Here is a 14,155-nt window from a genome sequence, read left to right as displayed (position 1 = left end):
TCATTATGAGTTTGGACTTGCTTGCGTTTTCATGCATGTAATATAACCATAAGTGAGTGCTTCTTTCACTTGGCATAATGAGTTTATGATATTCAGTCACATTGTTGCATTTATCTTTTCATTGCTGAGGAGTATTTTAACCTCTGGATATATTATAATTTGTTTATCTGTTCACCTGATGATGGGCATTTTTGGTGTTTCTAAATTTTGACTATTGAGAATAAAGCTATGAAAATTCAAGTACAAAACTTCTATTTTTCTTGGGTAAAATACCTAAGAATGAGGAGGGACCATGGCTTTAGTACTAAGAAATATTTATCGTCCCTATATCAATTATCCTGGAAAAAAAATGAAAAACACAAACATTTCTTAGTGATATTTCATAATAAAATTTATGAGTGCATCTCGTAAGACAGCTGAAGAATTCATACATTTTCTAGCCCTAGAATCCCATACAATCATATATTCAACATATTCCAAAATAATGCTTAATAACAGGTAGGAAGATTTTCTATTCCTTACAAACTTCATTATAGTATGAATAAAATACATTCATATTACTACATGAACAAAGAAGTCTTATTAAGAACTTTGTTGTGATTTTCTCGAGAGCAAAAATAAGAGTTATAGAATCTCTATTAAAAAGGACAATTTCAATTAGTCCATCTCCAAAGAAATATATTTGTAAAATGCCTATGTGCTTTTCATACTCATGTCTGCTTTAATTAAAGAAGTAAACATTTCTCATTTCCCTAACGAGAAGCATTTCTAAATTCACATCCCCAGGATTGTTCTTAGTCTACACCTCCATATAGAAATGTCTGGAACAGAAATCTTTACAAATCAGAATCCAAGGTTATAAGCTTTCACATTCAAAGGTACAGAGAACCCCAATATCAACAAATTGTAGTTCCTAAACATTACAACTTAATGTCTCTTGTTTAAATAACGGTGATGTCACTTTAGAGTTAACAACTACAGGTAATCATTCCATTGTAACACAGAGATTAAGAACATTTCAAGTGTTTCTAAATACCTATCATTATAAAGATGAATATTTTATAATATTACGATCTCTAGAGAAAGGTATAAAAATTATGATCAATGACTGAAGAAAACTTCAGTAATGACAAAGTGAAGTTTTTACCTTCATTTCCAGTTGCATTCTAAAATTACTAGTAAGTCTCACTGAATTAAGGAAAATAAAATTTATTCCACAACAGATTTATGTGGCAGAAACTAAACCTTTAAAACATATATGAAACAAAAATAACATAAGACGTTTCCTATACAAACTGTAGTATTTAGATCCCCTTGACCAATTCTTGTACACTCTATGTCATTGTTTGTAAACTAGTCATATAAAATGATTCCAAAGGTATGAGTTTTTTATATCAACCAATTGATTCTGACAGCTGTCATCTCACCAACCCATCACCAACAGCAACCAAGAGAACCTTGTGATGCTTAAATTACATTTCACCACCTGTCAAAGAGGCAGACTCCAGGGTGGAGAAGACCGGCGCTCTAAGACACAGGAAACTACTACGTGCCACACAGTGGTGGTGGTGATGCCGGTCAGTGGAGTGGGGGTACACACTGTGTGTCCCCAAACCCCAGGAAGGCTGCTCTGCCTGCATCAATGCACCCAGTCCCTCGGATGGCGCAGAACTTCCAGAATTTCAGCTTCTTTGGAGTTCTCTGAGGGTGAATGCATGTACTCCCATCTATGCAGATCCAAAAGAAAAACAAATATGTAACAGCATTTAAAAAAATAGCACGCGTACCTCTTTATCTAAAATAAACGAAAAATTCTAGAGGAGTAAAAAAAAAAAAAATCTTTTAAAAAATATTTGCTGCTAATGAAATCAAGTTTCTTAATAATTCCTGGGCATACTTCGGCTAACATTCATATTCCAGAGCTAAAATATACTTTCACTATAAACCAGGGTTTTATGAAGTATAGAACTTCCATGGCAAACTTTTTTTAGCTTAATAACTCATGTACTTATTTGAATGTGTTACTTTCTATTTGTGACAACAATACTGGTTTGTCTTTAATTGTCTTGGAAAAATAAGATAATAAATACTATCAGTATAAATATATAAAATTTAATTAATGCCTCAGATTACATACAAACATACAAGTATGGTCAAAATGGTCAAGATGTAGGATGAAATCTGGCAAATGATGGTTTAGACTGGGGGTTGGCAAACTTTTCCTGTAAAGAGCCACATACTAAATATTTTGGGCTTTGGGGGCCACATACATATTGAATAGTCCTTTTATATAGTTCTTTTTTGTTTTTAATAATCCTTTAAAAATGTAAATTCCATTCTTAGCTCAAGGGCTATGCATAAACACATCACAAGTGGACCTAGATTTGTCCAGACGCTTTAAGTTTGCAGATCCCTGGTGCAGACTTTAAGAAGTTAAGAATGACCTGTTGTGTTAATGTTATTCAATTCAGCAAGAGACTGACTTTTAACCCACCCACATCTGAAGCTTGGAATGCGCATTACAATTAGAGGCCAGCTGTGATCAGGTAGACTACCTGAGGCCTTAAAAACTCATTTCTACTTTTTAATCACATTTTGCCTCTAGGGCAGTGGGAACATCTAACAGTTATGTGCCTGAGCTTCCCAGGACATGAGATTCCAAGAATACTAGTTAAACGAGGGCAGAGCCAATGCTATTCTAAACATGTTGGGTATTGATCTCCCAAGGCTTGATCTGGACAGCAGAATGCAGCAAGGCAGAGAGACCTTCAGTCCAGCCAGTAGTCAGTTCTTATTTGGACACAAATGCATGGAGAAAAGAAGACTCTAGCTCTTCTAAAACCGACAGTAATATGCTTTTTTCTGATCTTTTCTATTTTACTCTGGACGCACACCATTCTCACTTTCTCATAGCCAAAAAAAGCCAACTGTAGGTCTTTATTAACCTAATAGCACCGACATAAATACACTTTCAAACTCCCCAGAGATTCCATTAACCTTTACAGAAGCTCACCAAAGCAGCACGCAAAGTGCGTGCAAAGAGAAAGCCAAGAATCTGAATTGATCCCTCATACTTTCACATAAGCTTAATGCTTCAGAGAACAAGACATTTCCCCACACGTGCAATCATTTTGAATAAAATTAAGTTTATAAAAAACTGAGATGTTCGTATAAATCTGCCTCACCCATAGCTCTTCCGAGAAAATTACCAAATAGGGAAGGTCAATCTGACACCCTAGACACCACCATACACCCTACCCTTCTCACTCCCTCTACCCCTTCCTTGCTCTGACACATAAACCCTATCATTTATCCTGCCACCACTTAAAAAAACCAATTTGATTTTCCTTAACTGTGTGCCTATTATTTTCTTATAAAGGCAGCAAAGTCAAAATTAATGAGAAATTTGTAGTGTCAATGTTCACGTTTGTGGGGGTTTAGAGGACTGGGGGTGGGGTGAGGAATAATTATTAGGATGAGTTTGTCTTACCGGGCAGTTAAAGGTAAAGACATCAAGATGCTTTCAATTCTGGATCCTGGAGTGAAGAGGCCAAACTTTGTACCTCGATCATACAGCAGGTTAAATTCTACATACCTGACATAAAGACATCAAATAACATTAAGGGCTGGCTGAGTAAACTCTTTCCAAGCTTAGTCCATAACAAATACTTAAAGGGGCAGGGAGCATCTTCCCACCACCCACCCCCAATCAGCTGGAGTTGGCACAGGGACACTCTAGTCAGCTGAGTTTTCTCCATCTGGACAGGAATAAATAAAAGGGCATTATATCCAACAGACAATAGGATATAGATTCGGCCTCTACATAGAGCAGTTACGAAACAACAAGGTTATGTTTTCCAATAAATAAACTGAATGAACACAAAGCTTAGAACCTGAAGACACAAAAACACTTAAGAAAAGGACAGAAAAGCTCTTTCTGGCCCTCCCCTACAGTCTGAGATGCTTCAGAACCAGAGACTTCATTTCACTGCTAATAACTCACATGTACTAGGACAGTGTAAAACTCTTGGAATGAAAAGCCAAGTACAGATAATAGAAATCTATTAATAATTACCAATACGGTCTAGATATTTCCTTCTCTTAAAATAGTTAACAGCATTAATAAGCAATCATATAATTCAGTCTTCCTGCAGATCAATAGCAAATGTCATAATAAAAGGTAGCAGTGATTGAGTTGCAGTGCTCAGTTTTATTTTCTTAGAAAAATATCTTTAATATCAACTAAAACCTAGTTAAGGATGTTAGCTTTGCATCAATTGCCAGAGTCATATTTAAACTCTGTCTAGCTTAAACACCTGCCATTGCCTTTAACAACATGAGATCCTTTGCAAAAGGGTCTCTTCTCAGGAGTTCCTGTCGTGGAACAGCAGAAACAAATCTGACTAGAAATCATGAGGTTTCGGGTTCGATCCCTGGCCTTGCTCAGGGGGTTAAGGATCCAGCATTGCTGTGAGCTGTGGTGTAGGTCAAAGACACGGCTCGGATCTGGCATTGCTGTAGCTGTGGTGTAGGCTGGTAGCAACAGCTCTGATTAGACTCCTAGCCTGGGAACCTCCATATGCCACAGGTGAGGCCCTAAAAAGACAGAAAGAAAAAAAAAAAGATGGCTCTGATTCTCTATTTGTACTGATGTATTTTTCAAAGCCCCCTGTAAGGAGCTCAAAGGTGAGCTTCTGCAAGATCCCTGTGCTGCTTTCCTGTTTTGAGCGAACAATGCTCCTCTCTTTCCGTTAGCCTTTGACTCCCACCAGGTTTTGCTTAGATCTGATCTTCCTGATCCTTTCCATATATCTATCCCCCTGAGCACCTGTAAACTATGAACCTTAACCATTCCCTTCAATTTAACTGATATCTAAGTTGTGTCCTGTTTTACTTTCCCAAAATGCAACCAAACAAGTTAAAGATCTTTAGTTTCTGTCCTCCTAGGAAAAAGAAGACTAGAGGTTCAAGGTCTGGGGAGAGAAGAGTAGTAACTGAGGACAGGAGACTGAGATTGCCAAGGAAGAGGCTGTAAAGTCAAAATGGAAGCAGCCTGACCACTGCAGGGGAAAGTCGTGTTAGGGCAGGAGGAAGTGGGGAAGAGTAATACAGATATTAGGTTATGAGTGCCGTGTAAGAAAGTGAAGACGGCCGATAACCACAGCAAAGAGCTGGGGTTATCTCAGGCCCCAGAGCTGACTGCCGTGTTAAGGCCCAAAGATAAAAGTGGCAGAAGAAACCTCCCTTTGAAAGTACAGTCGCCCACCGCACCACAGAAAATTAACCTAACACCCCACACTTCTGCCTAATTCAAAACTCATGAACATGCATTGATACACACAAATGGAACTTTCAAAATATGCTGTTAATTAATAATAAAAACAAAACAAAACATTACCCCCTGTCTAAGGCGTTTTAAAGGCTTTACCTCATTAGTATTCATATAACCGGCCGGCTTTGCATATGAAACCTTATGCAAAATTATAATGTGGCTTTGCAAAACTTATACAAAACATAGAACACTGCACTTTCCACAGAGTTGTAAATTATCCTCTTAGGACAGTCTTCCCCACTCAGCTGTGAGCTTCTTTCCCCAGCATAGGGCCAAGTCATAGGAGGCACATGATAAATGTCAAGTGAAAGGAAAGGAGTTCTAAAGGTGTATTTGCGAAATCAAGGGATGGAAAAAAAAAAGTCCTAAAACAAATGCGTTAAGAAAATTCTAACGGAAACTTGATTCTCATTTTTCCCAAGTTTATAAACAGGGAGCAATCAAGCACAGGCAGTTCTAAGAAAAGATAAACAGCAAACATTTATCTTTAGATTTGGAACATCATCTAAGTTGACCTTTTTAGAGCATTAGCTTCATATGCCTGAGACAGAATTAACATAAATGAGAAATCCATTGTATAGCCATGGACCTACTAGTAGGGCACATGCAATTAAAATGAAAATGAGATTTACAAGGAGATCCTCCTGAGTAGCATTGAGAACTATGTCTAGATACTCATGTTGCAACAGAACAAAGGGTGGGGGGAAAAATGTATACACGTAAGGATAACTTGATCCCCTTGCTGTACAGTGGGAAAAAATAAATAAATTAATAAAAAGCTTAAAAAAATAAAAAAATAAAATAAAAATTATTTTCAAGGCTGAAAAAAAAAATGAAAATGAGCAACTGATGTGAGCTGGAAGAGTAAGTAACCAGAGCTGATTCACAATCACACCCTAGCTGAAAATGATCTCACCCTGGTCACCCAACCGAGCTCACCAAGGGCTGTGCACACAGCAAGGTGGCTAAGGTAAGCACCATGGTCAGACACATGAACTACTTAACTTCCTTCATGTCTAAGGGAATCTGTAAGTTCTGAAGTCATGACCTGGTTCCACATCTGGGATCTTCTATTTATTTACCAGCTCTGTAAACTCAGGCAAGGGACTGACTTTGCTGAAACCAAGTTCATTCATCTGTAAGATGATGATAATTACACCAATCTCACAGGTTTGTGATGAGCATTCATTGCAAACTGCCTAACACATTGGCCAGCACATATTAATAATTCCATAGTTAGTAAATATTAAGTGTAAACAATTTCTAAAATTATTTTCATTATAACAACTCCCATGAAAACCTAAAGATAAATGAAAAAAGGTGTGACTCCAAATTTACAAAGCAGCAAAAACATGACATGATAACCCTATCTCGGCCTAAAGGCCAGAAGGTATTTTTAGAAGACAAACTACAAGAAATCAGCTGAATTACATTCAGCAAGTACTTAGTACATGCTTAATATAATTAACTACGGTATAGACAAACTTTGCTCTTTTTATAATACTATTTTACACAATGTTTTTAATTCATTTAACATTCATCTAGCTATGAAAAGAAATTAGGGTATTAAAACAACTCTGACAAAGTATCTGTCTAAGACAACACAGCACCTCTATTATTATATTATAACCATTATTATTATGGCTGCTCCACATTCTCTGTACTTCCTGAATTATGCAATGAGACAGTTCATTCTCCATTAGTAACTCACCGTCCTCTCCGGAGCTGCTGCCACAACTTCTCCTGGGGGGTGAAGGAGTCATTACAGTGCTTTTTCACAAGGGGAATATAAGAAGGAATGATGGCCTGGGTACAGCTCTGCACAAATCGGAATACCTCCTCCTTGGATGGAGAGTCAAGGTCATCAAAAAAGATACCACCAATGCCTCTCCGCTCCCCACGGTGGGCTATAAAAAAGTAATCATCACACCTGGAAAACAGAGCAAGGCCAAAGCAGAGACCAAAAGCAGAAGAAAAAAAAAGACATGAAAATCAATGTGAGCGTTTTAGCTTAGAGCACTATCCTTAACCAATGCCAGCATAGCGCCCTTACTTTTTGTCCAACTCTGAAAATGTAATTAGGGCTTTAGACAGATTTCCTGCAACTATCATCAACCACAGAAAATGTTCATACTTTTATCTGCAAAGCAAGTAAGCAATTTAACATGTCTATCTAAAGAAGTAGCACTCTAAGATCTTTACTGAAAAGAAAAACAGAGCCCACTACAAATACTGTATTTCTTAATGATGCTGTTGCCCTCAGAAGCACTGCTGCTTTTGCAAGAGGCAGGAATCCTCTACCACAATGACCAAAACCAGGCCCATGACTGGGTGCCAACCCCTAAGCTGGCTGAATCAGTTCTTATTCACCAAAGGAAGGTTCACAGTAAATTATCCCTAAAGTCTCTTGCAGCAATAGATTTGATGGCTCAGTAGCATGCATGACTCAGAGAAGGGCTGGTGGAAGGAAATGTTCAGAGAATAAGAGTCTTCAGAACATTAAAGGTTGCCCTTGCGAGCCAGCACACTATCAACCTGTGCTTGAGTCTCCCCCTGTCTGTGCCCAATAGAGCAGATTTCCTAAGTCACTTTCTAATTGTTAACTTTGTAGAACAGTTTACATTGTGGAAATAGTTCTTTTCATGATCTCTATAAATGAGGGTCTGTAAATAGAAAAATTGTACAAACAAAAGCTAAAAGTTACTGAAACTGCTGTGTTAAAAATAGCCTTGGAGTTCCTGTTGAGGCTCAGTGGGTGAAGAACCTGACTAGTATCCATGAGGTCTTGGGTTCAATCCCTGGCCTCACTCAGTGAGGGGATCTGGCGTTGCTGTGAGGTGCTGTGTAGACCGGCAGCTACAGTTCCGATTCAACCTCTAGCCCGGGTACTTCCATATGCCCTAGGTTCAGCCCTAAAAAAGCAAAAAAAAAAAAAAAAAAAAAAAAAGGCATTAATAGCTTAAAGTTTTTTTTTAAATGGGGGGCGGGGTGGGGGAGCAGATACAAATCCCTAGAACCAATGTACTGGTATAATTCACTTTATTCACATTGATTATGACTTCATGGCTTTTCTTCACAGATACATTTTATTGACAGAGTTAAATTATGTCGTGAGCAAGGCTGTAAAGCCAGCTTTAACTAACTTATATTATTTAATCCCTTCATGAGATTATGAAATTATGAGATTTACTAAATATTCAAACTAAACACTTTTTAGCTATCCTGCATCCTAAATATTTTATTAATATTATTTAGATAAAGTCCTTCAGTAACAGCAATAAAAGGAAACAAAAAAAAAAAGAGAAAGTCTACCCCACAAATCCTCCTCCTGAAAGGAACTCATTTGTAAGAGGAAAACAACCCTTCTTACATCTCTATGTCCATGGCTGTGCAGTTTTCAGGGATAATATCAAATCAAAAGGAGATTACTTACTGTCTTATCTTTTTGGAGGATTTAAAAGCTAAACTCTCTATTCTTCATAAATGACATCAAGATTCCAAAAATATTTGCTCTAGAAGCAAAGCCAAAACAAACAAAAAACCCAAACCATTTCTGTTTCTCTTTTTTCTAGAATGCCAAGTAGCTCCAAGCAGTGTTGAATACTTTATTCTTACTACAACCTCTGTACAGACTTCATTTCACATCTACCAAATATCTTGGTCTCCTCACAACTATTTTCTTAATCATTAGAGTTTCTTTCATAAGAAACTTTCACAAAGTTTGCCATCCTACTTTTCTCCTTGTCCAAAATCCCCAGTGTATTTTCATCTCTCCTAATTGTTCTCCATCCCTTCCTATGCCCTAAAACATTCTCATGGCAACAATCAAGATGATAATCCTCATGTGGGATGAGAATTTAATATCCCCTCTAGTATTAAAAGTCTCTGATTCTCAGACATACATCACCTTCAAGTTCATCATCTGTGATCAAAAAAGACGCTGCTATCCAATTTTTATCATAGATATTCAAATATTCCTAAGAAAGTGACTTATTAAAACTACTTAAGACTGATATCTATCTCACTTCTGGTGGGCAAAGAATAGTTCAACCTTCCTAAGTTGAAAAAGATACATGGTAGTGCCTTTAGGACCTACAGAAGGAATGGAAAACACTTTAGAGGTCAAGTTCAATACCTTTACTTACCATTTTTTATATTTGGGGTAGAGATCTGGACCATGCTGGTCACAAGCCTCCTTTAGAGTCCTATGAAAATGGACTGCATCCTCTTGGTTCAAGTATGTTGGGGTAAGGTCACATCCACCACCAAACCACCACTGCTTGTTACCTACCAAATCAAGACATGTGATTCTGATGTAAACTTTGAGATGCAGCACATTATTCAAAAGGAAAAGTTAAATACACTGTTTTAAATGCCATCACCTGCAGAGACACCAACAGGAGTGGCATCCACTGCCCAGGGGCTCTGTCAGGGTAACAGCTGGCCCAGCCAATGGAAAACTCAGGGTGGACCTAGACCAACATAACCAACCATGATCATCTTAAGCCCACTGATAATGCACTGGTGACTGGCAAAGCAACACATTTGGAAGATATTTTCCAAAAGCAAGTTCTCAGTGTCAGCTTAACCTTGCACATGAGGCTTTCCTTTGGATGTCATGAATTTGTATTTTCAAAGAACCCCATGTACACTTTAAGTTTGGGTTCATCCAATCATTCCTTGTATGTTGGAGGAAATATGGGGACATCAGACTCCGGCCAATACCACTTTCACTTTTCACATCTAATGCATAATCTATTGCACCTGCCAAGGAATAAGACTTCACATGCCTTCTGAAAAACGTGGTTCAGACTGTATTTGTTGTGATTTGGATGTTAGGCCCCCAATCTGTTTTAAAATACATATTTTGCTTAAGAATACTTTCTACGGCTCCAGAGACCCTTACCATCGGCTTCTTCGATTTCAAAGTATCTGTAGTTGAAATGGATAGTAGGAGCATGAGGATTCTTGGGGTGGATAACAGAGCTCACACCCATAGCAGAAAATGGTAGTTTACCTGGAAAGTAAAACACATAGTGAGCTGCACTCCATCACCTGACTTGACACAAATTAACTCCAATATGGTTTCTGAATCAAATTTCAAAGACTGTTGTTTGTTTTGTTTTTTGTGGCATGCAGAAGTTCCAGGGCCAGGGGCCGAATCCATGCAACAGCAGGGACCGAATCCTGGGCCACAAGAGTGACAATGCCAAATCTTTAACCTACTAGACTACTAGGGAATTGCAAGCCTACTTTTTAATTTGTCTCAAAATATAATTCTTAAAAGTAATTGTGAACATGTTCATCTGGCATAGGCACCCAAATGTAATTTTACAGAAGCAATATTTATTTTATCAATAAAACTTATGGGGAGAAGAGTTTTGCAGGGCTATTAAAGGCTGTGAGATTGTCTGATTTACCATCTTTTGTCTTCAGCATTTTTCCTCTGCTTCTCATTTGTTTTGCTGCTTCCTCAGAAAGATTTCCATGAACGACAGAAATGCTCACCCCAGCCTTTTCAAAAACATGCCCGTCTTGAAGTACACAGCTGATGCCACCACCTCCTGTTTATAGCAATGTAAAATGAGGAGAGAATGTAAGGGTACATGAAAAATTAAAAACAACTGTTACATGAAGGTGGGATTAGGAGTTATTTCCCCCCTCTATTTTCCAAATCTTCCACAATACCAGTATATTTATAATTTTTAAGTACAATAAAATTAGATAACCAGCTTAGCTCTGACAGTTGCTACTGACAGCAGGTGAATATTTTAACACCCTACTCCACCATTTTGTCTACACCCTTATGTCATCATCTAAAATCAATCACTGGAAAAGTTTACCTTCAAATAACACTGTCCAGAATGGCATTGACTGGATAAGAGAAAAAGTTAAGATTAAAAACAGGAATGAGGAGTTCCCGTCATGGCTTAGTAGCTAACGAATCCAACTAGGAACCATGAGGTTTCAGTTCAATCCCTGGCCTTGCTCAGTGGGTTAAGGATCCGGCGTTGCCATGAGCTGTGGTGTAGGTCACAGATACTGTTCGGATCTGGCGTTGCTGTGGCTCTGGCGTAGGTCGGTGGCAACAGCTCCGATTAAACCCCTTGCCTGGGAACCTCCATATGCCATGTGTGAGGCCCTAAAAAAAAGTCAAATAAATAAATAAATAAAATAAAAACAGGAATGAGTATATCTGAAGGGAGTTTTGTTTTTACCAAATTTAGGAGCACCATATTGTTTCAAATGTTTTTTTTTTTTTCTCAGTGTGCTCCTTTGCCTTTTAATTTTGTTTACAGGTAATTAAAAAACAGTAAATATTTGAATGCTTAAGGGGTTCAGAAGCTTAAACTGAGTGAGACACACATTAACATTTAAGTATCTGCACTTTAGATGATTGTTTGTTTTTTAAGACATTAGAGTTAGCACAAGAGCAGTTGTTTCATGAAACTTCATGTCTGGCTTATTTTATTTCTAAGAATTTTTAGAGCTGGATGGGACATAAGATGATCCAGTACAACACCTGTATATTTCAAATGAGAAAACAGGCACCAAAAAGCAAAACACCTCCAAAAACACACAGCTAGCAAGTGGCCCAAACTATTGTCTCAATGCATTCTAAGTGTCAAACAATTTTCAGTACTTCACATATATTCATCTTATTTTATTCCTAGAATACATTTATGCATTATTCATAATCTCATTTCATAGATGAGGAAACAGGCACAAAAAAAGTAACTGCTGAAGGTCACACAGCTAGTCTAGTATTTACAGTTGTGAATTGGTTCAACAGTCTTAAAAATATTACAAAATGGAAAACCAGATTTAATTTCATTTAAAATAAATGTTTGGGGAGTTCCCATTGTGGCTCAGCATTAACAAACCCAACTAGTATCCATGAAGATGCGGGTTCAATCTCTGGCCTTGCTCAGTGGGTTAAGGATCCGGCATTGCCATGAGCTGTGGGGTAGGTTGAAGACTCGGGTCAGATTCCACATTGCTGCAGCTGAGGTGTAAACCAGCAGTGGCAGCTCCGATTCAACCTCTAGCCTGGGAACCTCCATATGCCACAGGTGCAGCCCTAAAAAGCAAAAAAAAATAAAATAATAAAATAAATGTGGCATATCACAGCCCAAAATCAGCTAATGAGAAGTTGTTGTTAGTATTCCCAGGTAAGAAGAATCAGAAATACTTTAAATTTATGACCAAGATGTAGGGTTCCACTGCATAGGCAATAACATGGTCATGAATATAGGACTCTGTAAAAACTTGGTTTTAATACTGAAGTATTTTGCCAGTGGAGGTAAAGATTTTCCTGGCAGGCAATCTGATGGCGCATCTGGCAGAACTACTGACAAGCTGAATCAAATACTTCTTGCACAACCTGGGGAAAGGACATAAGGACACAGTAACTCCCTCAGCTGGAGGAGACCAGAGACCGGCTTACACTTAGTAAAGAGGAGCTAGCTTTTTTTTTTTTTTTCCCAGCTCCAAAGGAGATAGGGTAAACGCACCCAGAGAAGCAGATGAAATGTGAAAAAAAATCTATGCTCAATTACAACCTAGGACATCCAAGTTTGTTGGCTAAAAGCGACCTACTGATTTCTACGGAAAATGCCATTATAAAATTGAGAAGATTTAAAAAATGTCCAGTACTAGAGTGACAGCCGATCTAGGTCCACAAATCCAAGCTGAGGGCTGATGACCCTGTCAGTGTCAGTCTTTTTAACTGTGTCCCTTTTAACCCAGCAAAGGCTGTTACAGGTACCCTTTCCTTACTTCCATCCCCTATTCTGAGTCATTTACTACCAGCCTGACCTCTTTTCCCTATCTCCACCTCCCTCTAGGGGCCGACCTCCTCACCTTCTTTCCTCTCCCACCGATCCACAGAGAAGCGGGCACCCCCATCCACCTGTGCCAACGCCTGGCACACCTGGGCCTGGGTCTCCAGTATCAACAGCTCCATCTTGGTTTTCATGTCCTCCGGCCTAGTCCGCAGCTCGCTCAGGTCAGTCACAGGCGGGGCCATGAAGCAGCTGCAGCGGCGGGCTAGTTCGTCGTCGTCTTCCTCCGGTTTCCCGGGCAAGGTGCTCGGCGTCCCCGAGCTCTTGCGCACCATCTCCGCACGCTCCACCTGCCCGAAGGCGGCAGCGGCCAGCCCTGCCAGCCCCGCTAGCCCCGCCGCCACCCCGGTCCTCAGCCGGGGGCTGCCTCCCGTCGTGGGGCCGTGCCCCAGCCCGCGGCTCTGCTGGGGGCAAGTGGTGCCAGGCGGCCGGCAGAGGCGTCCCACAGCATAGCGCCGGGACCAAGCGCTTAGCTCTCCGCAGCCGGCACGCGCCGCACGCCAGCAGGGGCCCGCGCTCAGCCCGCCCAAGTGCATAGCCCCGCTCCCGCGCTGTCACCCCGGACAGTGCCCGCCTCCCAGAGAGCGGCCCTTGTGCTCCCTGGGGTCCTAAAGAGCGAGCAGCGCCGGGTGAAGGAACTTTTGCGGGAGAAGAGCTACTACCGGGTCGGCTTGCCAGCGGCAGGCGGGAGGCGGGGGATGCCGGGAGCTGTAGTTCTGTCTCCTATCGCCGCCTGCAGGGGCGCACCCGGGAGATAAAAGAATCCACCGCCGCCAGAAGGGCGGGTCCCACGGGAAGAGAACCGGGTGGCGGTGGTAGGAGAGGGCCGTGGAAGCGCTGGAAGAGATAAAAGAAGCCTTCTTGTCACGTACAACCTCTGGTCTGTGGTTCAGCCAGCCACAGGGAGAAGGCAAAGTAGGGCTGGACGGACTGAGGACTAACCTGGGCAGAAATATGCCCAGAGACTCCTGCCCTGACT

At 40.1% G+C, this 14,155-nt stretch overlaps 1 protein-coding gene across 1 annotated transcript; it reads right to left on the bottom strand.

Moving 5' to 3' along the window:
- CPOX (coproporphyrinogen oxidase) lies at nt 374-13,800 on the bottom strand. Its single transcript, NM_001243844.1, is given in 7 exon segments — nt 374-1,727; nt 3,491-3,595; nt 7,044-7,262; nt 9,478-9,619; nt 10,239-10,349; nt 10,753-10,896; nt 13,196-13,800. Coding segments are annotated over 7 exon segments (1,326 nt in total). The 5' UTR covers nt 13,713-13,800; the 3' UTR covers nt 374-1,639.

This window comes from Sus scrofa, chromosome 13 (genome assembly GCF_000003025.6).
Source record: "Sus scrofa isolate TJ Tabasco breed Duroc chromosome 13, Sscrofa11.1, whole genome shotgun sequence".
Taxonomy (NCBI): domain Eukaryota; kingdom Metazoa; phylum Chordata; class Mammalia; order Artiodactyla; family Suidae; genus Sus; species Sus scrofa.
Note: the sequence above shows the minus strand (reverse complement) of the source record. Positions and strands in the feature narration are given on the sequence as shown.